Source organism: Rhamphochromis longiceps, linkage group LG12 (genome assembly GCF_057381845.1).
Source record: "Rhamphochromis longiceps isolate RC_006_pf linkage group LG12, R_longiceps_female_GT1.1, whole genome shotgun sequence".
NCBI lineage: Eukaryota > Metazoa > Chordata > Actinopteri > Cichliformes > Cichlidae > Rhamphochromis > Rhamphochromis longiceps.
Window position 1 is genome coordinate 10,576,840 of NC_140568.1, and position 27,003 is coordinate 10,603,842.

At 40.2% G+C, this 27,003-nt stretch overlaps 3 protein-coding genes across 7 annotated transcripts in view; 1 reads left to right on the forward strand and 2 right to left on the reverse strand.

The window, feature by feature from the left end:
- LOC146656941 (phosphatidylethanolamine-binding protein 4-like) overlaps positions 1–11,566 on the reverse strand; it is a 52,810-nt gene extending 41,244 nt beyond the window's left edge. The window contains exons 1-4 of one of the 2 annotated variants that reach the window (XM_085426879.1): positions 11,470–11,559; positions 10,508–10,561; positions 10,265–10,362; positions 8,479–8,605 (exon numbers count right to left, since the gene is read on the reverse strand). In XM_085426879.1, the coding sequence (XP_085283005.1) occupies positions 8,479–8,605; positions 10,265–10,362; positions 10,508–10,561; positions 11,470–11,472 (282 nt within the window). In that variant the 5' untranslated portion in view covers positions 11,473–11,559. Of the gene's footprint in view, positions 1–8,478; positions 8,606–10,264; positions 10,363–10,507; positions 10,562–11,469 lie in introns of both variants that reach the window. The other variant, XM_085426880.1, reaches the window with a different exon arrangement.
- Positions 11,567–11,640: 74 nt separating this feature from the next.
- Positions 11,641–23,275, reverse strand: LOC146656942 (rho-related BTB domain-containing protein 2-like). 3 transcript variants are annotated; one of them, XM_085424731.1, is made up of 11 exons: positions 23,077–23,275; positions 22,813–22,957; positions 19,176–19,377; positions 18,976–19,079; positions 18,699–18,884; positions 17,656–18,596; positions 17,435–17,553; positions 16,673–16,823; positions 16,473–16,561; positions 15,492–15,597; positions 11,641–15,377 (listed from the first exon to the last, which is right to left on the reverse strand). In XM_085424731.1, the coding sequence occupies exons 2-11, from the start codon at positions 22,830–22,832 to the stop codon at positions 15,172–15,174; spliced, it is 2,124 nt and encodes a 707-aa protein (XP_085280857.1). In that variant the 5' UTR covers positions 22,833–22,957; positions 23,077–23,275; the 3' UTR covers positions 11,641–15,171. The 3 variants fall into 3 exon arrangements, with proteins under 3 accessions (XP_085280857.1, XP_085280856.1, XP_085280855.1); XM_085424730.1 differs by having other exon boundaries at positions 23,067–23,275; XM_085424729.1 differs by lacking the exons at positions 22,813–22,957; positions 23,077–23,275 and adding an exon at positions 21,048–21,461.
- A 283-nt stretch (positions 23,276–23,558) lies between these two features.
- Positions 23,559–26,945, forward strand: LOC146656943 (indoleamine 2,3-dioxygenase 2-like). 2 transcript variants are annotated; one of them, XM_085426881.1, is made up of 7 exons: positions 23,559–24,404; positions 25,004–25,099; positions 25,170–25,289; positions 25,405–25,523; positions 25,623–25,637; positions 25,733–25,832; positions 25,953–26,945. In XM_085426881.1, the coding sequence occupies exons 1-7, from the start codon at positions 24,309–24,311 to the stop codon at positions 26,148–26,150; spliced, it is 744 nt and encodes a 247-aa protein (XP_085283007.1). In that variant the 5' UTR covers positions 23,559–24,308; the 3' UTR covers positions 26,151–26,945. The 2 variants fall into 2 exon arrangements, with proteins under 2 accessions (XP_085283007.1, XP_085283008.1); XM_085426882.1 differs by having other exon boundaries at positions 25,200–25,289.
- Positions 26,946–27,003: the final 58 nt, after the last annotated feature.

Below are 27,003 nucleotides of genomic sequence, written 5' to 3' on the forward strand. Positions count from 1 at the left end.
AGGGCTCATCCTATTATTGGGTTTTCTTTCTGTATTATTGTATGGTTTTTGCCTTATATATAAAGCACCTTGAGGTGACTGTTGTTGTGATTTGGTGCTATATAAATAAAATTCAACTGAATTGCATTCCTAATGCCCCACTTCAAAAATAGTACAAGTACCGTGAGAAAATATAAGCCCCTTCCTGATTTCTTGGTTTTTGCATATTAGTCATACTTAATGTTTCAGATCATCAAACAAATTTTAATATTGGTCAAAGATAACCCGTGTGAATACAAAATGCCATTTTTAAATGATGATTTCATTCATTAAAGGAAAAAACCTATTCAAACCCATCCGGTCCTGTCTGAATTTAACCACATCTTTAAAAAAAATGTTGACCACAATGTCACATTTAACTTTGACACACATTAAGCTAAATACCACGATGACAATGGATGGTCAAAGACTTCAGTTACAATGAATATCTCCAAGTGTAAACTCTTAGCTCTCCTGATGAGATCTGGCAACACTAATGCCCTCAGGCACATCCATAGAGCATTATGCCAAGTAAGGACATTAGCAATACTCAAGTTTGACCAGGACCTTTTAGTTGGCCGGCTTGTTAAGTGGTGTTTTAAGGAAAAAACACATTTTAACTGTCACAACTGATTCTCAGATTTGTGTCGCGTCTGAAGAAAAGGTTAAGCACATCATCTATCTGAAAATGCCCAAATCTGCAGTCAGGCATAAACTTGGCACCCAGATATATCATGCCATCACTACGCTTCGGTTTTCTCATTATCCATACCTCTTATGACATTCACAGAAAGAAACAAAGCATCCTGCCAACACCTACTCTGTGAGAGAGCTCTTTCAGTTCAGCTCAAAAGCTGAGAGCTCCAAACCTCCACACCACAGTGTGGGCAGTGCTGGCAGAGCCATGTGCCTAAGAACACTGACTGAGTGCAACAGTTGGACTAATAACAGAACAAAAAAATAAAAGTAAAATGGACGCACAGCGGGGACAGCCACAGCTCCACAGATGAGAAGCAGGTCGACTTCTGCCCACCTCCCTCTTTATGAGGAGCGGAAGGTGTCCACAATGCTTCTGAGGTCTTAGTGCCATGAGGGGCGGTGAGCTTGCAGCTTCAGCCACTTCAGGGTAAAGCAAATCACTTTAATATGTTAAGAAGATTAAGCTGGATAAATGTCTAGATACATTTTTTGAAAAGCCACGTAAATCTCTAGTGTTTTTATTTGGGGAGGGGCGGCATGTGAGTCAGTTGAGACGATCAACACAAACCCACCAAAACGCAACGCTATTGGGTGGAAAAAATTGGGCTTATTTGAGATTTTGCATTTTAAGCTTCTTGAATCTAAGACCATCCCACCTCTTTCTTATTATTTTTAACACCAACCTTTGGGACAACAAAACTAGGAAAGGGGGGAGAGGAAAAAAAAAACAAAAAAAAACACTGGTCACAGTTTCATGTGCTCTCTCGGCTTAGGCTCAGCCGTCTTATCTTGCTTATGCTGATTTTATAGCTTTAATTGCGCAGGTCAATGTTTTCCTTGAGACTGTTAATCTGCTGATAGCATGTAAAAAAAGAAATGCACAACAAAACCGAAAAAACAAAGGTTAAAGTTCAAGTTCTTTAAAATGTAGGCAGCTGAAGGCCTTTTCAGGATCGGTTTTCAGGTAAATCATTAAAGTCACATTGATTAATTTGAAGCGAGTGCATACTAAATGTGGGACGGATGACTGACTTTCTTTGCTATCTTAAGAATTAGCAGTCTGAGGGTGTCCGCCTGTCAGCTTGCTGTGTTAGAAACACTGAGTGTGAAAATGAAAGGGAGAAATGGAACAAATAATGTAAAGGGATTAACAAATCATTTGCATAACATTTTCTCTGCTTCCAAACTACAGGGTAAGGAAATTGACATGGAAGACAGTTTTATCATTCCCTCAGATCAATCGACGCGCCAATGGACCTGACTGCAACGACAGCGAGCAGCCTTCTAATGTCAAATGCAACCTAACTTACCTCAAAAAGCAGTGAAAAAAAAGGAAAGTGTAACTAAACAAGTTGGGAGAAACGAGAAACACTAGAAGAACATTCTCCAAAAAACTTAAATAGAGTCTGTCTTTGAAAAGATACTTTGCCTGAGCCAAACATGTATTAACCTGTTTTTTTTTCTTCTTACACTCTTTCTCCCCATCTCGAGTTTAAGACAATAAGACCACTGGGGAGATGAAGGGGATGGCATTATGGAGAGTTAAGCATTATGAGCAGCCCCGAAGCTGTTCTTAAAGAAGGTGAATCAGAGGATTGGGACACAACTGTAACTAAACCCCTGTGCCGGACCACAAATGAGAAGCACAAAACATTTTGGGCAAAATGCCACTAAGCCAAGCTTCTGGGTCTTAAGTAAACTTCACTTGATCACTTATAACTTTGCGATTACTTAGTCGTAAAACAAAAGAAGCTGTCCAAGAAAAGGGGGGGGAGTCAATTACCTCAGTTTCACACATAGGCACCTCAGTAAATCTGTCTGGAAAGTTTCAAGTCTCTAGTCACCCTTTTTATATTTAAGACGCAATATTCTACGACTAAGTATCCAAAGGAAAGTTTCTAGTTTATTCTACCTCCGCTCCCCCCCCCCCCAGCTGGACAGAACACATTAAGGAAAATGTGCAAGTTTCTCACTGTGTCAAAGCACAACCGAGTCGTCTGCAGATCTTACAGTGATTCTCTGGCAAATGTTAGGTTTCTGTGGCTCATATAAATAGAAATTTAATCTTGTATGTTTGTCTAAGTATCCACAGCAGACACACTTCCCATGCGGATTATGAATCTCTGAACAGATCTTGCAGTCAATGTATATGAACCGACAAGAGAGCGAGAGAGAGAGTTTCTGTGTGAATATTGAATAATAATGAGGCAGCACAGGTTCAGGTGGTATTTTTATTAAAGACCTGCTGCTTCGCTAAGTCGTCGCTATTACCTTTGCGCTGAGGCAAGTTTGAATCTAATTAACGAATTTCACAACTGTCGCCCATTGTCTTCAGTTGTTACGTTTTTAAAAATGAACGACAGCCTTTATTTCTCCTGCCAAGAAAAAAATTGACCTTTAAAAACAAACAAATAAAAAAAAGTCCAATCAATATAAAAGAAAAGTTCCTCTTAAATGTATGTTGGTAGGTTGAGCTGGCTTTAGATTTTAGGGCTTTGGTCAAACCGTGAATCATTTTCTCAAATTCAGCTTGCCTGCTTATAAGCCTGACCATTGTCAGTGGTAAGAGCATACCAGAGCTTCTTTAATCTGTTCTTATCCTCCCATTGATAACACAATACATTTTCATGGTAATTGAAATCATATTTTACTCACAGCCACTATATACAAGTACTGCTGCCTACGCTCTTAGAGCAAACGTAAGGTGAAGGAATGCCACGCTACTGCAACAACAGGGTACAAAGAGTAGTTAAAAAAACGAATATACTATCATTACAGTGGATGGAAAAACAAAGGAAAAGGTGGTAGAAATGAAAAATAAAAATAAGTAAAAATGAGATATACAGGTGTCAGGTACAGTCTACATATAATTTCAAATAAACTGTTCTTTGTTCTTCAGACTTGCCAAATGAGGGCAAACCTTAAACCTCGCGGCTTCCTGTATAACTACCTCTGTTTTCACCTGTAGCGGTCCACATGCCACACACATGCTCCGTGAGGTGCAAATTATTTTTCTTCTGTGCGAGGAGGAGGTTTATTGCCTCGCTTCATCGCAATAAATATGCATCATCAATCCAGTACTCCTAGTAGCACAAGGTTGGAATTCTTCCCCTCTTTAGAAGCTTGTGTGAATCATACATGTTGTGTAGTAATGGGCTGTGTCTGAATGGAGCGGGATACAGGTCAGCTTAACGGGGTGTTATGATGACAAAGGGGAACATTAGTTAAGGAAATAAACTCCCTGAATCCCAGCCAAACAGGCTGATTTTAATCCAGCAGAGCCAAAAACACCCACCCGATGACAATGAATATGCAATTAGATGGTGCATGTTTCACTAACTGACCCTCAACTTCATATAAAAAGTGCAGGAAGTGCCATGTTGGTTCAGCTAGATGTGCATCTTCTAGATTCTCTGCTGAATCAAGGCCATCACCTACGGAAAATAAAAACCCTTATCTCGCCGCTATCACATCCCCAACATGAAGACCTATCAGGAATCCTGCATGGGTGGACATGTAGGCTTTCCTAGGAATGACAGGGTCTGTTAGAGAGGAACCCCACCCTCGCTTTCTCCAGCATGCCAACACAGAGGAGAGTGGGCAGCGCTGAGACGGCAGCCTGCCGTGGGCACTGCCAGGCTTAAAGCTGCCCTGTCGTCATCAGAGGCTTGCAGAAAAGAACACTGAGATTCACCAAAAAAAGAGGAGGGGGATCGTTGCATTTAAATCCTCTCTCAACGCCCCCACATGTTTTAGCAAAGCATAAAAATCATTCACGGAAAGAGAGAAAGCGAAAAAGAAAAAAGATAGAGGGAAATAGAGAGGAAACAGCTATTAGCAGCAGTAAGCAAGCTCAAGAGATCATAGTGAGGCAGCTCTAATCGCAGTAATGGTTTAAACCCTCATTCCATCCACCAGATGCAAGAAATGTCTACCCAAAAACAAGGCTTTGAAATCCCCCATGTCTAAGAATGTGCCCTGTGGCTATGGTCCTTACTAAAAAAAAAAAAGAAAAGAAAAACAACTCTAAAACTGTCTCCAATTTTGGAGTAACTATGTGGTAAAGATAGCAGTCCTGTGGCCTGTGTTGTTTACACAAACTACATCAATGAAAAATGACCATCGAAATAAGAGTAAAAAAAAAAATCGTTTAAATAAAACGTACCACACATTAGCGTCAGTAATAACAAGCATGACAAGGCTTACGGATGCACAAAAGAGCATCTAAAATAAATAATTGAATTAATTGGTTCATTAAAAAAAAACACAAGACAAACATGTCCTTCAGATTAAAACAAAATAGTCAAACTGTGTAACATTAGTGCGAGCAGGCTTTGTATGTCACTTATTCCTTAGTGCCTTTAGATCTTACATTAGTTAGTTGAATTAATAGCAGTCAGTGATATAGGTGTAGACATGTGCACGTATAAATCTTTGGTACTTCACTGGAAGTAAAAACAGAAGACCAGAAGTTTATCCGAGGGCTGAATTAAGACCCATGGGAAAGGCTTCTTACCTGCTTTTTAAAAACACGTGTAAGGACATGTATAAATGTAAAAACCTTTTTTTTTAAACTTTCCATAATTAAAAACAAAACGACTACAATAAATCCAATCTGCCTTGTTACAAATGGTCAATAAAGCCTGAAATAAACCAGGACAGAATTCACTTAAAGGCTCTCTTATTGTGCCAAAATGCACGCCTGGGTGACCTGCAACACAGCAAAATATGCACAGTTTTAAATCCTTTTCATATAATAAATGCTTTCATTTTCACTCTTGCTTTACTCTTTCCTGTAAGCACAGCTCTATTTCAAAGGTTTTCTGTCCTCAGGCAAGTTTGCTGGTTCTCCAAAGAGCATTTATCTACATGATGAACTCACTATTGCTTTCTGCGAATCAAAACTTCCTAAAAGCATTTTGGCATTTGCAGCAGATATTAATATCGACTGAAACAACAACAGTTTAGATTTGAAATAGGACGACTTGAATTTTCTTTTTCTGAAATTTGGTTAGGAAACTTTTTAAAGCATAAACTTGAATTCTTCATAATGACCACCTGGTAAAGTGCATACACATTGATATTTAGCAACGGTAGCAAAATGTTACTTTAAAACGTGTTATACAGTGCATACAGAGAGCTGACTCACAGACCTCTGATGCATGACCCACAGTACATAAATATAATTGACTGATTCCAACTCATCATGTTTATCTTGATACTAAAAGTAACAGGTTCCAATTATTTCTTCAAATGCTCTTTATACAGGCAACTTTCAAGGGTGAAGATAATAAAGATATCAATATAATCACGTATGTGGAATATGTGCTAAATTTGAGGAATGAATTAGGTTATAAGTGTAAAGTAATGACCTTCTTTCCTAATTGATCCCAATCATAAGGTGACTGCACTGTGTATTTTGTATATTACAACTGGAGTACAGTCGAGAAAAGCCAAACTATAATGACCAATTGCTTATTACTACTCATTGTAGCAATAAGCAATCTAAATATGTGTTCCAAAGAATTTACAGTCACAGAGGAGTGTTTTAGACCACCAACAGGTTCAGAGGTTAAAATATTTATGAAACTACGTTCATGTCAAACATGGGGCCTTCAGCAATCTGTACTCCGAGCTCTTTCTAAAATGTCTCCATTTGTCCTACACCAATTAGCATTTTACCTTTACTCAAGAGACTGTGCGTAATTCAGCCGTGTTTTCAGTTCAGTCACATGAACCAATGCGTATCCCACTCACTTCACACGGTAGATGCTTCTGAAGATGCAGAGAGTAAGCAGGATTTCTAAAAACACTCCATTAGCACACACGCCAGGTTTTCATAACACATAAGTTCAAAGTGGCGAACAGTAGCGCTGAAGTTTGGACACAGAAATCCGCAGTTTTTGTGATCCTTTGCTTTTGTTTTTGGTCATGAGCACATATTTAGATTGAGGTTTATGGGACTACTGCCCATTGTGTTCTATTACAATTACTCAGCAGGCATGCATCCCGTCCCAGTAATGAAGTGGGTGTTACAGTGGGTGGATTTCAGCGACCACTATTCTGTATTCTTGCTACCGGGTACAAGGGCTGTGTGGCAGAGAATAGCAGCAGCGCTGGCAGCATGGCACGGTGACAGAAAGCGTGGTGGACCAGCAGACCAACCGCAGAACCACGGGCGACAATCTCAGCCTTCAATAGCGTGTGTTTACATAAGTGTCAGGAGAAATGGAGAATTGAGAATTTCAAAGCTGAGCAAATAAAGTTTGTATTGATTTAATCTAACATGTAATCTGTTTTGCTGTCTGACACTGATTCAAGCAATAAAAGAGAATCATGTAAGACAGCATTACAGATAATACGACCATAGATCAAATGGAGTTTGGGCAAGAGAAGGGCAATAGATCATGTTCAAGCTAGACTGCTTAGCTCTGAAATTCATAAACTAGCTCCTAAATCGAGGTGGCTTTCAATTTAAGTTTTCAATTTACAGATGTAGGATTTTTCAGCGCTCTTTCTGTGGAATGGGTCGCATGTCTCTTTCAATCTGCTGCTCACAACTACACAGAAAATGATCCACTGATAAGTAATCGCATAGAGAATTTCACTACACAGATCATCTGAATGTAAGGATTTGGAGAGAACAATAAAGCATCCTCAGCTAGGTGCACTGTCACCTCATTTTCCATTCTTGCTTCAGTCTATTATATATAAATTGTATTTAGGCATGGATTGTTAATGTCATTTTCTTCTTACAAGCAGTAAACATCATCTGATTCATATTCAAATTAAACTTATCCAAAATATTAAGGCTAACAAGAAATTTAAAGCTGTAGCTTCAATTAAATACTTGTGATTTAGGCTGGATCCTTCTCAGCTGTACTGATAAAAATCTTTCTCATCTTGTGTTTAGTGTGTTTTAAACTTGAGTTAAAACTGTTTTCATCTTAAACTTTATTAACTCGTGAAAGATATCATGTCAGAGATTCATTACTGAGAAGCATTCACATCTTTGTTTGCTGTCTGTTGCAGCTCATTTTAATAACTGCCACTAACACCTAACTGAGGGTGGTGATTTATTGTGTGTTGCTTATGAGTTATGTATTTTTTTTCTTTTTTACATTTAGTCATTCAAAGACCAGAAATGAGGACACCAAGCAATATTACCAACTTTACAATTTGATAGTACAAACTATAAGTGCAGATACAACATAACCTTTGTTTGAGACAATTGTTCCTTGAGAGACTTACAAGTGTGGGGTAATTGCACCCCCCTCTGGTGACAGAGGCTGCTGCAATGAAACAATGACGAGTGCAGCTGTGGTAACAGAAGAGGACAGGGATACTCAAAAGTTAAAGTGTTCTGTGATACATATATAAAAAACACTTTATTTTAACTTATGATTTAGAAAGCTGTTATTTAAATTATGCCTCTCAGAAATGTAACGCTAGAGCTGTCCCACTTAGGTACACATGAAACCTTTTTTTATTCATTCCTGCCCCCTAGTGTTGGAAACAAGCATGTGCATATTTCCCCACTTAACGCTGTCTTCACAGAGACAAAATATAATGTTTAACTTTGCCCCCAAACTATAACTGCTAGAATAATTCTGACCATTTTCCCTGCAGAATACTTTAACTAATAAGACAAAATGCTCATATTTAACAACCCTCAGCAGTGGAATAATTATTCTGTGGACACAAATACAGGATTAGAAGGGGGTATTTCATTGCTCTGACATTCCTTAAATGAGGTCTTACCTTCTGCGCAGTAGAGAAGTACACCTGTGGGGCTTTCCAAACTTGGCTGACTTGCTCTCTGAGGCTCTTTGGGATTATGAGGCATTCATAAATGTCCAGCTCTGGGTAGATCACCTCTAGTTCACCACTTTATTGAAGAGACATATTAAAATTAAACTAATTCTATATAGTTTGTATTATGTTGTATTAAGGATGAAGTGAACAGATGCACATCGTAAGATAAACACAGGTAGTTTAACAAAGTGTATATAGCCTGCATACAGCTGTGGTGACATGTTTACCTCCACTCATTGTGGGCATAGATGTCATGGTAATTTGGGGGGTTTAATGATTTTTTTTAAACGGTTCTTTTTCCAGGTAAGAATGATTGCACAGCTTTCATCTTTAATGACTTTAAAAAACAAGAATCGGTGCACAAGTTTGAATTTATTTTGGATTTTCTCAAATCCACAAAGGGTCAAAAGTATATACATGCTACCCCACTAATATTCGTTTCAATGTCACTTTGCAAGATGCACCTGTAGCAGACACTTTGGAATAACTCTGCCTGGATATTTTAACACTTTTCTTAGCAGAATAGGTAGAATTCATTTAAACTGATTGGTGTTCGGGCATAGGCTGGGCTTTTAAGCATAGTTAACCAATTTTCAATCAGGTTGAGGTGATGTCTTTGGGTTAAGGTTAGCCTGCTTTAGCCACTCCATATTCAGTTTGATGTATATTTGGGATGATTGTCCTATTGGAAAACCCAATTGTGTCCAGATTTCAACTGTCTCGCTGTTGGAAGATTTTAGAGGTAATCCACCTTCTTCATTATTTCATCTACTTTGTGCAATGTACCACTGGTAGCCAAACAGCCCCAGAGCATGATGCTACCACCACCATGTCTGACAGCTGGTACATGGGTCTTAGGCTTGAAAGCCTCACTTTCAGTCCACCAAACACGCCTCCTGTCATTCTGGCGAAACAGCTCAATCCTTGTTTGACCATAAACCTTTTCTCTAGCAGTCATTTGGCTTGTTTATGTGACTTTGAAAAAGGGGCCTTTTACTTGTTTGGCACCCCCTCATGTAAAACTTGCTTCAATCAGTTTCCAGTTTATGGCAGGCTTGAGCCTTGGCGGTTCCTGGGTTGTTCAATTACTTCTCATGTGAGAGTGACAGGTTGGGTCTTCTTCCAGTTAAAATTCAATTCAAAGTTAGATTTTATTTATATGGCGCCATATCACAGCAATAGTCGCCTCAAGGCGCCTGTTTCAGACCACGGCAAAGTGGTGACACATCTGAATAACTTGTACTTAAGTACAGTTCTTTGAATTTGGAATATGCAGTTGTTTAGAAATTGCTCCAAAGTAGCCCTTCCCAGCTTGTGCAAATCTACAATTCCCCTTCTCAGAGCTCCTCAGACTTTCCCATTTTTCTGAGTACTGGTCGATCCAATGCTGTCAAACAAATCCTTTTCACAGTGACAGACAAACTACCACTTGTAGTCAACCATGATCACTACCAAGAACTTAATAGGCCTTGGACTTGTCAAGTTAAAAGACACTGCAGCATCTTCAGCACCACTTATGAAAAGACTGTGCATGCATACTTTTGACCCTGTGTGGATTGGAGAAAATCCAAAATAAACTCACACTAGTGCACCTAATTCTTGTCATATTATAACTCTAAGCTGCGCAACTGTTCCACCCTGGAAAAAGAACAGTTCAAAGAAATTTTAAATATATGAACACAACTGTATCATTGCAAACACACTATGATCACAGCTCTCATTGGTGACTTACTGACAGAAAGAAGCATCCTGAGAGCTGAGGGTGTGTTGTTTTGCTTCCGTGTGGAACAGCCCCAAAAGGATGAGCCCAAAAATAGGAGCCAGTATGGCCTGCAGAACAACAGCGATTAGCCAGCCATCTATCATTTAGGAAATATTCTGAGTCAAACAGTGTTATTCTGCAGCAACAGGCTCTCAGAAACATTGAATTACAGAGTGGCAGTCCAGGTCCAGGTCAACAAACGATTGTGCATACCGGCAGATGTAGAAGAGTCTCTATTTGCTCTGCTTGTTCATCAATGCAGTGTGGCTCCACAAAAGCAAAAGAAAATCAATGATGAGCGTCATGTTTGCCAGACATTGATGGAGATAAATGTCTTTGGAAAGCCACAGCTGTAAGTGATTTTGTAGTTTTTAATGTTATGTAGACACATATTGATACATTGATGCTTAAGTGTGAACAGAAACTCCAATCATAAAGAAGTATCTTCATAAAAGACACACAAAAGCACAAATCAATCACCTGCAGTTAGCCTGGACAGTTGAACTTTTTCCCCTTCACTTACTTAAAAGTCAGCTGATTAGCAAAGCTAGTATGCCTCCGCCCTCCCCGGTCCTTTGTGCTTGATCAGGTTTGGTTACAATTAGGTCGCCTACTGCCACACTCAGCCAATCAGAGCTTAATCTAAACTCACCTACACCTGTTCGACTAGATGACACATCAGCAGCATATCACTACGCATGTTTGCACACCAAGAGAAAAATAACGTAGTTTGCATAAAAAGCACAGGCGGAATTGGGTCCTCACGGCTGTAGGCAACGTCATTGTCCAATCACAAATTTTTAATTTATGTCACGTGTGTCCTTAAACCGAGCCGGTCGCGCGCTACACCGCAAGAATTGCTAATGCATTAGATGCTATATTTAACTTTTAATGGCTCCCATCTCCGTTTCACGTCATTGCTTTCCGTTATATTTTGTTTTCTACTGGTAAACTCAAGGCTGTACTAAAAGCGAGTCCCCATGTCTTTTAATGTGTTACTAACACTAGCAAGTTTAGCCTTTACTTATTTTAGCTTGTTTATATTTATGCAGTGTATTACTGAGCGTCGGAGTGTCTGCGCAAGTGCACAGCTAACCTGAAATAAAACTACACACAGGCAATAGGAATCTAAACTAGCATTAAGAATAGTAGCATGCATGTGTCATAAACATTACCATGTCTCAAAAGTTGTCGGCTGGGGCTTGTTTGGCTGCAGGTTCCTCCTTCTGCTTCAGCTGCTGCTGCCGCCTCTGCGCAGGGCTCGGTCCTTCTGACGTGTGATGAGGCTGCACAAATTTCACGTAACACGACCAAATAAACAGACTCCACCATACCGGACTCCACGTGTTGCTCTTTGTTTATTTAGTAAATATTATTTACACGTTTTCAAGAACACATGCTACAGAATTTCATATTTATAGCTCCCAAACAATAAAAACAGCTCTTGAGAACGAAGACAAAGAAAATAAAAACCTGGTGACTAAACAAAGTGTCATCCAGGTTTTGAACACTGAGAAAACATTCAAGTTTTTTTTCTTTTCTTTTCTGTTATTGTTTTGGTTTTTTTTTTATTTTATTTAATATTCAACCATTTCTGATCAAGGCCTCTTAAACTATGCAGTAGTGATTGTGCAGCATATAATATATATTCCTGGTGCTGCTAAAGCTCCCTTTGGTTTGTGCTTCTCTGCAGCTGTGATATTAGCACCCAAACAAATGGAAAAGGGCCCCAGTAGTAACTAATTTATAATTCATGATCTTATTTTTCTTCTTCTTTATTTTAACCTGATGTTGTCTACTTCTTCATCTAATGATGTTGCAGTACCCTTTAATGCAATTTGAAGAGAACCCGGTGCTACAAAGCAGTGCAAGTTTATACTTTCAAAGTCAGACATTTCATTATGCATAGTACAAAACAGTATGTATGTTAACCTATGCAATAGCTTGTATCGATTGCTATGTCGAGTTCGACTTGCAGAAGTCAAATATATATGTATTTACATTTAGAGTTACCATCTAGCTTCCAGTGTCCACACTATCTTAGCATTTTGCTACTATGCAGTCTCAGAAATTGGAGCTCAGTGGAGTACATAAAGAAACTTTAAAATAATGAAACAAAATTTTGAAATCCCTGCATTAATTTCATGGTTAATGTCACAAATTTGATGGTTTCTCATTAGTCTAGTGTGGCCTTAATAGCCAGAGTCTTTAATCTTGTCGTTCAGCTTTAAACAAACAAACAAAATCATAAACCTTTAGCAGTGTTCAAACTGACACACACTCACTGGACTCTTCGAATCACACACTGACTGATTGCTTTATATCCAAATTATGGATTATGTACATTTATAGATACACACACAGCCTAGAGAGCACCATTATAGCTTACGATATAGCAAACAAACTAGTGACCACAGTAACACTACTTTACATTCAATAGCACACACTACAGTACACTGTACATTAAGGCATGAGGTGTTCTTGATGCAAAACAGCAGAAGATTCGCTGAGAAATGCGATGCACTGAGGAATGGAAACCATGTCTTAACGAACGATGAACTTCATCAGTCCTACCATCAAGGCAAGCTATAGCAATATAGACCCTCCTGCTGCTAAAGTACACCAAACTGTATTTTGAGTTATCTAAACACTATCTATTACTCAAATAATTGAGCACTTAAAAACATTCAGAATTAGAATAAAATCAGAGGGTCATCAGCCTTCTGGTGTTTGCTGTCATCTATGCTGCTGATTAAAATACCTAAAAATGAAAGTTCTCAATTTTTTCTTTGCTTAACAACAGATGATTTAATATAAAAGACAGCAATTTAAAGATACCGCTTCGAACACCAGGACCACCACTCTGATATGCGTTACATTTTTAAACGACTGCAAATTAATGTCTTCTATTTTGGCGGGGCTCTGTTCATGCAGTGTAGTTATTACTCAAGGAATTGATACAAGCAATACATTTAGCCTTTTTCACTGAATTAATTCATACCACTTAATTATTTTAAACTCTTTTCTTGGCTCTAATTATGTCTACTTAAAATGCAGTTGAAAAGAATTATCATAATGGATTAAAGCAAGCCTGAAAAGCAAATGCTGGAACTGATTCTTTTACATAGCATTAGCATGTTTTATGAATGTAGATCTTTATAATGCAATGTGTCTACTTTACTATCCTATTTTACTAGTAGTCAACTGTATATTTGAACTGCCTGTAAATTGTATGTATAGTAAGATATATAATGGAGGTAAGCACAATGAGTATTAAACAAGTTTGTAGCTGCACAGTAACTAAATGCAAGTCAGATGAGTCAAGTCTGTATTCAGTGTGTGTGTATTACTCGGTAATACTGTATAATTCTGCTCACTGCCTGCAGTGCACATTTTTAGGTAACAGCACATTAGAGTGATGCAAGTTACTTGCAGTTGATATATTTTTTTTACAATTTACAATACCACCCATCTTCACTGAGCGCCGTGACTGCTGATCGAAATGCTGCAGCCCTTCTGACAGTCAAGTACAACCGTAGATGACAGCTCTGAATGTATACTGTGAGGCGTGCAAAACAAATCAAGAAAAATGATTTGATTGAAACCTTTTCACAACTGTTTTGGAAACATTTTGAACATCTTAGCAATGCAGCCAGTTCCCAGTTCCTTTAAAAGAAATAATAAAGATCTGTTTGAGTGTGTCATGATGCCAAACTGTCCTTAACGCTGTTCAAAAGGATGCCAATACTGGAAGTTCGTGTGTGTGTTTGTCTCTGCAGAGAAGAGTCCAGAAAGTGCTGGGTGTGTAGAAGATGTACTGATGAATTCACATGAAGGGCCGTGAGGAGGCCTCATGCATGCGCAAGTCTTACATATCCAAATGCAACCTCTAATCAACTAAGATCAATCGCTAAAGCCTAAATCATCACCAGAGAGAGAGAGAGATACACATCGCTGTCACAGAGTCCACGTGGTCTCTTCAACTCCAGAAATGCAGCTTTGTGGGAAACTAGCGGAAACCTTCAGTGAAGAACTGATAAAAATCCTCATTGAATGACACGTAGTAAATATTATTGATCTGGTTTGTTTTTGCTGGCATTTTACTGAAAAGACTGATTCTTTCTCTGATTTGGGATCTCTTGTGTCTCCGGACACTGAATCAATTCATGTAAACGACAGCCCTTTTGTGACAAGAGGACACAAATCACAAGTTGATTGTGTCCAGGCTTGCATCGCCTTCAGTGATGCAAGCTGTACACATTCAAAAATAGAACGACTGTACAAAAATATACATGAGTAGAAGTTGCCAGTATTTTATAACTTATGCATCCACGATAATAATAGGCATGATCGGAGTAACTGTTTCCAGGTAGGCCATGCTATTGTTACATCCTGTGTGTTATATCTCTGAGACTTAAATTCTGTGTTGAATTGCTGGTTGTTGCAGCTGATTAGCAGCACTTGGTTATCAGTTCAATGTAACTGATGACACCACGGGTGAAAGGTTCTGTGCCAGCAGAGTCCTGTTTTTTAAACTTAAAACTCAGGTGGCAGAACGCACAACAATCCACGTGAGGTGATATTTGCGCCAGATATACTGTACCGTTTGTCAGTAAGGTTCATATCACTGAGATTTGAGTCTCGCGTATAACAAGCTAAAAATCTAAGAAACAAAACTCATTACTTTGACCGCTAGACTGAGCTGAGCTTGGAAACCTGGAGTGCTGTTTGACTGCAGAGGTAAGCAAACAGTAAATGTAACTGTGTGCCTGAATAATTGGGGCATATCTAGCCAGCAGCGCTTATGTTTGACTGGAGCTTTTACAGCTTGCATCCACACTGACGCGCTGCAGAGTGGGCCTCTCCTTACCACTCCGTCAGATGACTGCAGATGAGCCAGAAGATGGAGAGTTCGAGTTAGGGGAAGAAGGAAGGTTCCAGAAGAGCCACTTGCGTTTACACTGCCTCCTCTGGTACAGGTAGTCCTCCTTGTCGCGCTCTTTGCGTGCCCTTTGGTAGTGGTCGTCTTCTTTCAGGTACCACACCGGCGGCCAGCGATGTTTCTCAAAGTATTCTTGGTTCTCTGAATCACAATAAATATTTTCAAGACAATCTTTTCTTTAGTTACTCTCTGTCTCACACTGGTGTTCGCTACTAATGAGAGGAGAGCATTAAAGATTAATCAGATGTTTGTTACCTGCAGACTTGGCCTTCATATCTCGGGGAAACTTGCGGCAGATGCTGTTGTAGTTGGTACAGATGTGGTGAAGACACCAGCCAGTGAGCTGCTGGGCACCGTGGAACTGTCAGCACACAAAGTCATATATCATCACTCTGTGTGTTTTGTTTTGGAGATAAAAAGCAGTGCTGGGGTTTGCTGACATGAAGTGCACATATTAAAAAAAACAATCTATATTTGGAGTACAGAGGCCATTTGAGTTGACCTTACATTTAGACTATCTTGTTTACACTTCTTTGTCAGAGCCATTAAGTAAATTTGTACTGCACTTAGAAGCTTAGTCATGGTAGCATTACTGTGCTAATTTTAGCATGCTGCAGTTAGCATGGCAACTAACAAAGTACAGCAGAAAGTAACAAATTCTAAGGATTCCAATATATATCAACAGTCTTTCTCCAATATATTTCCCACAAATCTACCCCTTTTCTTTTCCTTGCTAACAAGCGAAAACACAAACACACAGAAAACAAACAAAAAAAATCTAACAGCCATTAGCCAGTTTGATTTGTTTGCTATATTCTGGTCTGGCAAAGCAGGCGGCAGTGTAGTAATTTAAAAAAACAACATGAAAATTCATTTTAATGTTTGTGTTTCAGTGGTGAATTGCACCAAATAAATTAAAAATGAGCAAAATGAGCTTGCCGGGTAAATGGAAAATATACCCATTTGAAACTTAATGACAGGATGATGTACAGTGCTGAGCATGATTCCTGTCTCCCAGTTGCTCACTACACCAAAAATCCTTCAGCTAGGTAAGGGCAGTTTAATTTAATGTGTCTTTTGCCCCACCTACTGCCTGTGAAAACTATTTTAGCCTCAAGAGAAGTCCCCTCTGAGAAATGCCCTCATTAATAATAAAAATAAAATCTATTTTGTCACAGCGTTGTGTAAGTGCGTTAAGAACAATCCCTGCTCGGAATGATTGGCAGGTCACACTACCTGGGCCATATCCAAGTACACCAGCACATCTCCATCGATGTCAGCCCCCATCATCGCCGCCTCCGTCAGCACTGTTACTGTGTAGAGTTCTGAAAGAAACATAAAAGTTGCTCTCTGTAGGCAACAGCTTGGAAGGGCACACTGCGGCTGCATGTCATACAATCCTGTACTTTACAGGAAAATGATACCAAATGTAATACCTGTAAGTGCAACCAGGTGGGGGAGGCAAAGTCGATTGGCAAGAACAATGAGCTCCATTGCATCCAGATCCGAGCGAGAACAAAAGCGGCCCGTGTACAGATATTCTAGCACAGCCCTCATACAGCTGCGAGTTGTGTTGGGGAACAGCACCTTAGGAGCAGAAAACATACAAAATATAACATGATTCAGGTCCTGAAGGATTCAGCAGGTGTGCACAGAGAGAGGAAGAGCGAGAAGGAATCTCCTGTACAACATTTTACACGATCAGACTACAAAAAATATTTACTTTTTGTGCAGCAAGAGAGGGACACATCGTGAGTTTCATAGGTGATCTAAATATAGCTTTACAGAGCTATCTGATACACTATGGATCATTTGAAAAGACACAATCTCAATTCCAAACGATCTAAAAACCTTTTCTCCTATCAGGCGTTTTATGAATCTGTAGTACTTTTAATTCATAGTAGAATCAGGCACAATTAGCAGGCCTCAGAGAACTGCAGTACACTTGGATCACAAAGCCAGTGTAATTGTATTAGAGCAGATTTGCAGTCCTCTAATTATACTTTTTACACACTTCACGTAGTCCATTGGTGTGCTACACGAGCCACTTTGTGTATTTGAGATGTGCTACACAAGTGTGCTTTCTTTAATTATAAGCTAATTAAATGCACTTTTATTTGACTGGTAATGAGTATGTAACTATAAATGCTGAACTACGTGTTTCATACAGGGCTGATTTTAGCCTGTCCTCGACTCACCTCTTTGGTGCAGCTCTCAACAAAAGGCCCGCCAAACATAGCTGCCATCCAGTCACAACTAGAGATGAGTAAAGGCTTGTGGGCCATGATCGTCCCATCATCTAGCTTGAAAACTACATCTGCAACGCAGAAGTGAGAGCTAGTAAAACCTCACTTACACCGGCATCCACTCTACTTCAAGCTGGGCAGACAAACAAATACATGTAATGATTTGCTCTCACCAGAAAAAGTGCCTTTGGCCAAGCACTCTTTGACTCTGTTTGTCCGCCGCACATGGAAGGCTTTGGTGATTTCTTGGTTCATGAAGGCTTCATTGTTGAGTATGTTTGCCACCATCATCCGCAGGTCAAAGACCTCCAGCAGCTCAGCGATGTGAGCAATGTGCATTAGCTCTTTTTCATTCTCGTCTAGCTGGCCAGTGTACAAGTAGCGAAGAACTGCTCGAAAAGGACCGAGCTGCATGGACTGGTCCATGTGGACTACAGTCATAGGCCTGGGGCTGTATGTTATGGGGTCGTCCACAAGCTCTTCCTGGATGCTGACAAAGGCTCGGCTCCACGAGGAGAGCAGTCTGCCCCGCCGGGCGACCTCGGAGTCTTTCAAGGTCCCATCACTAGTGCAGGCCCTCAGGTTGGCCTTGTCTCCATCATCGCTGCTCTCACAAACATCAAAGCTTGCGGCACGCATCAGCAGCTCTCGCCCAGAGATCGGACCCCGAGGGGGCTTTTCGGTCTCCTCATTTTGCATGTCCATAATAAAGAGGTCGTAGAACTTTGAAGAGGATGTCGCCAGGTATATCTTGTGTGCGAAAATCTTTTGTCGCTCCTGCAGGACCAGGATGACATCGGCACAGTGTGGGTCCTCGAGAAGACCGGCTGGATGCTCCTCTGTGGTGGTAGGGGGAGGTGGCACAGTGATTATAGGTGGGGGAGGTTTTGGTGGCAAGAAGGGTGCCTGAAGGAGAGGTCGCTGGACATTTCTGAGGTGAGATTTCCAAAACTGCAGGTGGCGGCGTGAAATGAGCGCAGCTCGGATGGCGTTATCAAAGACGTCCTTGACTCCAAACTGAGCAACAACACTGGTTTCATAGTATGGTACTCCCAGCTCTTTGGCCACCTCCCGGCCTCTTTCTGGGGGAAGAATCTCACTGGATTTTATTGGTCTGAAAAATAACATATCAGAAGTTAATCGGAAGTAAATCAACCTTTCGGCCATGAAACTTGAAGGTTCTTGCATATAGAGAGATAAATGCAAAACTGAGTACCTAGCTAAAGGCCTCCGTGCCCTGTTCACTGCCTCCAGGTCAGCATAGCGCAGGTCCAGCTGACAGCCTACCAAGATGACAGGAGCACGGGGACAGAAGTGTTTGATCTCAGGGTACCACATAGTCTTTACATGGTACAGAGAGTTGGGATTGGCGATTGAGAAGCACAAGACCACAACATCAGACCTGAAGGGAAGCCAGAGGGCAAACTTGCTTATTTCAGGCAAGATGAAAGCAACTGATGGTAAAAAGACCATAGAATTTCACATTTTCCCACCTGCCATATGCAAAACGCCGGTCCTTATGATGGTCTCCAAAAGTATCCCAAAGGCGGAGTGACACACTGACATCATCCACAACATCTCTTGAGCGCTCCAAAACCTGATAGATGCCAAAAAAATATTTGTATTTCTACAACCACCAGCTTCTCTATATCAAGGGACAAAAAACCCAAACTATTTGAGCTTTCTTACTCACCTCCTGGCATACTCTGTATTGGTCAATTGCCCAGACCGTGGGTACATGTGTGGCGAGTAACTGGTACTGAGTCAGGGTGGCATTGCAGGCCCGGGCGCAGATGAGGCGGGTCTTCCCAACTGCATTGTCTCCTACCACCACACACTTGATAGTTTCAACGTTTGGTCTCTCATAGTCCATATCAGAATCCGTCAGCTGGGGCCTGTCAGAATATAAAGGTGTGCAGAAAGTCGTGTATTAGCACTTTCAGTCCTATACTACCCTGCCATGAACGCTACAGGGACAGACACTGACAAGGCTTCATCTGCACTGCTAATTCTGCCTGCAGAGCTATCAGGGGATGGTCTCGTGACTTCCTTGTGTCTATTCACAGGTTCCCTTTTATTGTTCCTGATGTAGAAAAGAATGAAAGTACTGAGCAAACAACAACGGGAAATATACAGCAAATCAGAGCTAGGCGATAGGTTGGTTTTATTCAACCTTAATTAAAAGGTAGAGAAAAGGCACTCTTAGTTTCAAAAGAGTTAAATAAGTTTAAATGTTACTGCTCCTCTTTTAATAAAGGCTGCTGCAATGCTACATGTGTGACACATCCCTGCAATTCTTCCAACCATCAGCAAACCTAAAATTCCCTTTCTTTTTTCCCCATGTCATTACATCTCAAGCATAGCACCCCAACCTTATACCTCAGAGCTTATAACTTAAGTCATCACAGCCCTCATGCATGCGGCATGTACCTAAATGAAACAATAGGAATAGGTAAACAGACTATTTCTGTGTCTTGAAAATGGTTGCTGACGATTTAGGTCGCTGTTCCAGTTTCCAAGGGAACTGTGGTTGGTGTCAGTGTGTTAGACCCTATATCAGACAAGCCTCTGTGATTTATGCTCTTTTTTGATTTGATGTATAGAGACAACACCACTGTTACGTGTCGTAACGTGATTTTGAACCATCTGAAACCCAAGTCACGCCATGTTTAATTTACACATCCAGAGCTTACACGAATAAACAAGAAATCTCCATCCGAGCCCCCCCCCCCCTCTTGAAAGCGTAAGCGGACTGGAATATAGCCTCCATTCATATTTATATTCTCAGATAGTGCTGCCTTCTTATGAATGAAGCCAGCTACCCCTACCTGGAAGTCAAGTGCCCACTATCAGGAAAAAACAAAAAAGCAGCTCCCTTTCTAAAGCATAACTTCTGCTGTTCTTATACTAAAAGGACTTTCTATCCAAAACACTTTTGCAGCATCATTTGCTTACTTTGGTTCACACAGTGCTCTAAATATTACTATCAAGGGTTACTATGATTTCTTTGCCTCATGGTCACTTTGTAGCCATTCATAAAAAAATCGGGCTCTTCATTCACTGCATAGTCCGCATCACCATAGGCTTCTCTCACCTTTCAAAACAACTCGCAGTCTGACCTTAGGCTGGGCCTGTCTGATACTATAGAGATACCCCGCCCCTACAATTGCTCATTCAAATGCCCTTTCCTGTTACAGACTACAATGCGCAACTCACGAATTAATTAATGATTTTTTAAAATGTGGTGAGATATACTATATAACGCACAGTGCCTTAAGTCGATCATCTTAAAAACACATTTTTTAAGGAGCCTCGGTTATCTGCCATAACAAGGATGATAAAAACGTGCATACCCTACCAGAAGGACCGAACAGTGCCTCCCTCCACCACCGAGACACTAGTCATGAGGCTCTGCTGCATTACACGTTATGTAACGCCCCGTCACTGACTCTTGAGCCTGTTTATCCGGCTCCGAGTTCATCGCAAAAACCAGCCTCCCCCCATAAAATAAGCGAATTAAAACCACTCTGACGCTGTGGTCATAACGGTTGCCGACCATCCTTACCGCAACATAAGGAAGTGCTGCATCGGGTTGGTCGATGAACGAGATAAAAAGCAGGGCTCCATCGGATGCGTCTTGCACCTGACGGCAGCTCGTATTTAACTTCATCTTCAAGGCGAGGTGAACGAGGCTTGGAAATAGCCGATGTTTCAGGAAAGGTGCTCTGGATCGGTGTGACGAACCCGATGGCACTGGCAGAAACGCGGACGCTGAGGTGAAGTCTAACGGTGCGATGCAGAGCTGCAGCCCTGGCCGTCATAGACCCACCTCCACTTACTGGATGGCCTCCGTAGCTAATAATAGGCAGGCGCACAGACGGGAAAAAAAAGAAAAAAGAAAACCCCCAAACCTATTTATTACAAAACACTGATCCGCTCATACTTTATACTTTATTTAGCCCAGGTTATGATTAATTCATGCAACCCGCGAGACCTCGGACACGTTAAGCATGAATGATCAGCTCCCTTCTAATCATAGTGGTGTAAGAAGGGGTGTGTCAGGTGGATTTACAGCGGAGAAAGACCAGGGATTAACTTTTGAATGCATGTATACACTAAAACACACACACACTCACACACCCTACACGTGCAGCAACTTGCAGGCATGTCGGATACACGACAAAAACGGAATAAATTCCTGTTTGTTTAAGACATAAGAGACTTCACTGTAATTGTGACACTACCACACCATGAAAACGAAGTTAGATTGTACTCAATACAATTAGTAAGTAAATAAATAAATTAATAAAAAAAAACCCCACAACAATAAGAAAAAAATAATAACAATCTAACTAAAAAACGCTTAAACACTAATAGAAATTAAGAAATAATACAAATATATTAAAGGAAATACACAGACTTTAGCAGACTTTTGAGACTCTGTCCCTTTTTTACAAGTTGTTATGAAGTGCACATTTTATATTTTGATATGACTCACATTATCACTACAAATACGTTAACTGTTAACATTTGCCTCGTCATTACAGTGTCACGCAATGTTCCCTCTAAGCTGCGCGCGTGCGCAATTGCGCAATGCTGGCACGGTCTCTGCGCACAAAAAATCTGCGTTGCGCACAAAAAAATCTAACCTGATTTGAAATTAAAATTGAAACTTTAACAATTCTGTTTTGCAGTGTTAGTCAGTAAGTGACTGGCTGCGCCAGTGGGCTAAAGCAGTTAATTAAAAGTAGTCTAACATAAATGTAAATGTTGTAATTAATAATTAGCCAATTAATTAATAAACCATGTAACTTGGATGGATTCGATGCTGGCGTGACCACAGTGGACATGTCTACTGATGTTGCTCACAGTGGTCCAAGGGACCGCTCAGGGAGTTTGTGTGTTCGCTCAGACACATGAAAAATTAGAGGGAACATTGGTCGCAAGCACGTACTTTGACTTTTAAATTCCCAAATTTGAATTATTTTTCTTTCATATTACCAAAATGATTCTGTTTGGAGCTTCTTACTTAGCAATAAAGACCCAAGAGACCTACGAGAGTCGTAGGTCTGTAAGTCACCGCCGTTCATCAGTTTGTGTTAAAGCTTTTATTTTCAGCATTAAAACAACTGTGTTCAGTGAATCAGATTCTCCTGGATTTACTTGACATTTATCATAATCACCATACATCATCCTTCAGTGTCAGCAGCTAGCTAATGTCAGCTATTTAACTGCAAAAACATATCAATGGATCTAATTGGCAGGAAGTTTAGCTATGGTTTAACTTCAGTGATTTAACACACACGCACAAAAGAAAAAAAATAACTCACTCATGGGTACTGACAGCCATGGTTTCCAAAGTTAAGGCCTACTAAAAGTGAGTTTGCACTGTCAGTGAAGTAGCACTTCCTTAAAGTCCAGCTCCCTGGCAGACCGCTGTTGTCCTCAGCCTCAGTGTTCCAGTTATTTTGTCATCTGTGTTAGAAAGCACAACAATGCAGTCTGGTGTTTGTTATCTATGTTTCAGAAGCAAGAGGATCAAATTACAGCTGACCTTTACACCGACTTGCAAATGTTACAATACCGAAGCTTACGTGGAGTTGCTCAAAAAGAAATCAGACCGCTGAGCTGATTTTAACAAAGAAACTTCTCCAACAGATTCATGTCCTAGTGCGGGTTCATTTCATTCAGTATTTCCAAAACACGTGACAAATCGCAAAGTGAAATGCCGGTTTGTTGGCGCTCTGGAGCACTGAGTATTACTGGCCTGATTCATTTACTGTTTACGCACATACACTGTGCGGTGCATGGTTTGGTTTAAGGAAACTGCAGTGTTCAGTCTCCTCCAGCAGGTGAGGCTGACAGTCTAAATTTGACTTAATCCTCTTTTATATAGAGGGTAGAGAAAGTCCCTTCAAAATAAAAGCCACGCGGCATAAAATGTTATAGGCAAGGCAAGTTTATTTATATAGCACAATTCAACAAGGTGATTCAAAGTGCTTTACAGAGACATTAAAAAACAAAAATAATAAAAAGCATGATTTAAAATTGATTAAAAAAAACAGTAAATAAAATCAGTAGTTAAAATATAGGTTTTGAAATTTAAGCTTAAAAGTGTGGATTTGGTGCTTTATTCAAATGCAGCTGAGAATAGGTGAGTCTTCAACCTGGATTTAAATAAACTGAGTGTTTCAGCTGATCTGAGGCTTTCTGGGAGTTTGTTCCAGATATATGGAGCACTTTTGTTTAAGTAGCAGTCTTTTATAGCTCTCAGTCAAAACATAAAGAGCGTGTTATCTTCAGGATATGAATACAAATTGAAAAAGACACGCCTACGCACGTTATTAACTCATTATTAGCGTATTTATTTATTGTTTCAGATGAATCTGCTGTCAAAGAGTTCTTAAACAAAAGGCTGATAAACAAATGATTGTGCTTTTGTAAAAGTAACATATCTGTTCCTTATTTGTTATCAGTTACGTTCCTGATAACCCGTAGGAAATGTGGGAAAACAACAAGGCGTTTTTGTTTTTTTTTTACAACATGCAAAGCATCCCAACTGGCTTTAGTTTCTTCTTTGCATAACTTTAACAGTTTGGACGGTTATAGATCAACCAAGCGTGACACCGATTATTTGTTTCATACTATATGATTCACAAAGTGAAGTATTGATTTTCTACAGTTGGAATTGTGCAACAGCAGAACTCAGGTATAAAGGTTGTGTAAGCAATATCTTTGTGCTCAAGTCCAGCCAGACTGGGGTGTCCGGGATCATTCAGCTTGTCAGAGGATCATTGCAGTTTTTGGTGCTTGCTTTGTTTTCTCTATGGCTTCTGCTGAAACAGACCAGACCGAAGCTCTCTTCTCTCTGAAGTCCTACCATGTCTCAGAAGAACTCGGCTTCATCCTTCCAGATCCTTTGGTACGTTGAAAAGCTCTTTTGAAGTTCTGTGTGTGTTATTTTAGCTTTGCTTGTTTCAAGTTTGTGATGTAACATTATTACATTTTATTCACATTGTATTACTTAAAAACCAAACCTTTAATAAGAATTTGCCAATTACATTAATCCTTATAGCGCCAAAAAAGCTGTTATAAAAATATTAACTTTAGTATTGATTGAGACCAACAAAGATGAAGGAAGTGAGCATTATTCCTAGAAGACGTTTACAAAATCACATTTTTGCATATAGAAGAGAGCAAAAATGGAGAGAACAATAATGTTCATAACTTCTGTAGTCAGAAATAAAACATGAAGCACAGTGATGGATGGGAGAACTGGTTCCTAAAAAAGAAGCTTAGTAAGTTAAGGTCCTGCTTGGACACAAGCACACAACACACATGATGGTCACAAGTTGTGAACATTTCATTTTGAGCCCCTTGAGCCATTTGGATTTTAGTGAATTTGGTGCTTTGCCATTTGAGGACAACATGAACTTGGATTTGTTTGCATTTTACACCAACTACAGTTGTGTTAAATGGTACTGACCAACATTAACATTTTCTCATGATGTGCATTTAAAGGAAGAGCTTCCACCTTATTACCAGCCATGGATGGATATCGCCCTGAGAATCCCAGAGCTTGCGCAGTCCCACGAGTTGCGCTCCCGTATTAACAAGGTATTTATAATGACAAGCACCATTCACGATGACTGTGAAGCAGTTGCTCAGTACAGTTGTCTATGACCAGATGCCACTGCTGAGCAGCAACTTTCTGCAGAAACACAAAGAGTTACGACTGGCCCACCTGGCTCTCAGCATGATGACCATGGGCTACGTCTGGGAGGAGGGAGAGAAAGATACAGTTGAGGTAACTAACTGTCTGTTAGTTTTTCTTTTTCTTTTGCCTCCTGTTTTCTGAATGCTACATGTTACCTTAAGTGATTCAGTTATTATGACTGATTTCTCTTTCATATTCTTTTAAGATACTGCCACGCAGTCTGGCTGTTCCATACTGGGAGGTGTCACAACGCTTAGGGCTTCCCCCAATTATCACACATGCAGATGCAGTATTGGCTAACTGGAAGAGGAAAGATCCTGACGGGTAAGGCCGCTAATCTCCTGCCAGCAGTTTGAGTAAACCCAGCAAATGTGTATAAATATGTCCTGTTTTTCATGTCCATCTGTATATCTGCTGTGCCAGGCCTTTCAACATGGAGTGAGTAAAATTCTGTTTCTGCACACAGTATAATACAATATGTGCTATCATACTATAATATGCACAAAGTTTCATGGCTTACATTTGTCAAACAGGAACCTGGAGTTGTTGGTCAGCCTCCCGGGTGGAGAAAGTGCCCGAGGTTTCTTCTTGGTCACTCTGCTGGTGGAGCTAGCTGGAGTTCCTGCGGTGAAGGTGAAGATACATTAAAAACAGGAAACATCCTAAAATGTGCGCTTGATAATTGTTGTTAACTGACAAATATAAGGGCACCCTTAAAGCGAGGACATTTCTAACCGAACCACTGCTTTGTAGAATATTCCCACGGTGATCAATGGTGTGAGGTGTGGCGACACCGAGGCTGTGGCCAGAGGCTTGGAGATCATCAGCCGGTCTATTGAGGACATGACTGACGCACTCAAACTGATGCAAGGTACTTATTCAGATGTAAAACCTAAATGTGTTACAGCCTTTTTCCAAAAATGTTTGCACGTTATGTTATGTGAAGGCTGATGTGCAGGCAGGAGTGGTGGTAAGGAGGACCCAATGTGCAGACACTTGGAGGCAAACGTTAATTCAAAAAACTCAGCTTTATTGCTGGATGGTAGAAAACAGAAACCTAACTGAACTAAGAACATAAACTAAGCACCAAACCAGTTGACAGGCAAACCACACAGCATGGTAGACAGTAGATCACAACACAGAGGAAAACACAGGGCTTAAATACACAGAGGGAGCAATCAGTGAATGAGAGACAGGAGAGAAACACAGCTGGGACAAATCAGGGCTAACGAGACAAGGGAAGCTAAACCAGATACATTAATATGAGACACGGACTTTCAAAGTAAAACAGGAAACATAACACAGAGACACGGACTTGACAAGGGGATACAGCTGACAGGGGAGACAGCGCAACTATAGAACACAGAAACATAAACCATAAGACAGAGAACTCTAACAAAGACACCAAAAGACTAGAAATGATAAATAATGGCAAAATCAAAGTTCAATAATAATGAAAACTCAAAACTCTGGGTCAACGACCCAGGTCTCCCAAAACATTATGCTGTAGACAGGGTTAGGGTTAGTTCAGGACATGGACTTGTTTAACTTTGGTCTTGCTTTTCTAATATGTATGGAATATGATGCGGTATGATTGCTGAAATGATGTTCTCTATCTTGTTTAAACAGTATGTATGTTTTTTTTTGGTTGAGTTGTTAACTGTGTTTCAAAAAGTGTTTTTATCCCTATGCAGTTAAATAATTTAGCATAGTTTGCAATGCAGTGGCAGCCGAGGGTCCAAAGATCACAGCTGTTTGTTGTTTGCTTTCAGCATACAAAGACTTCTCAGAGCTTTAAATGATG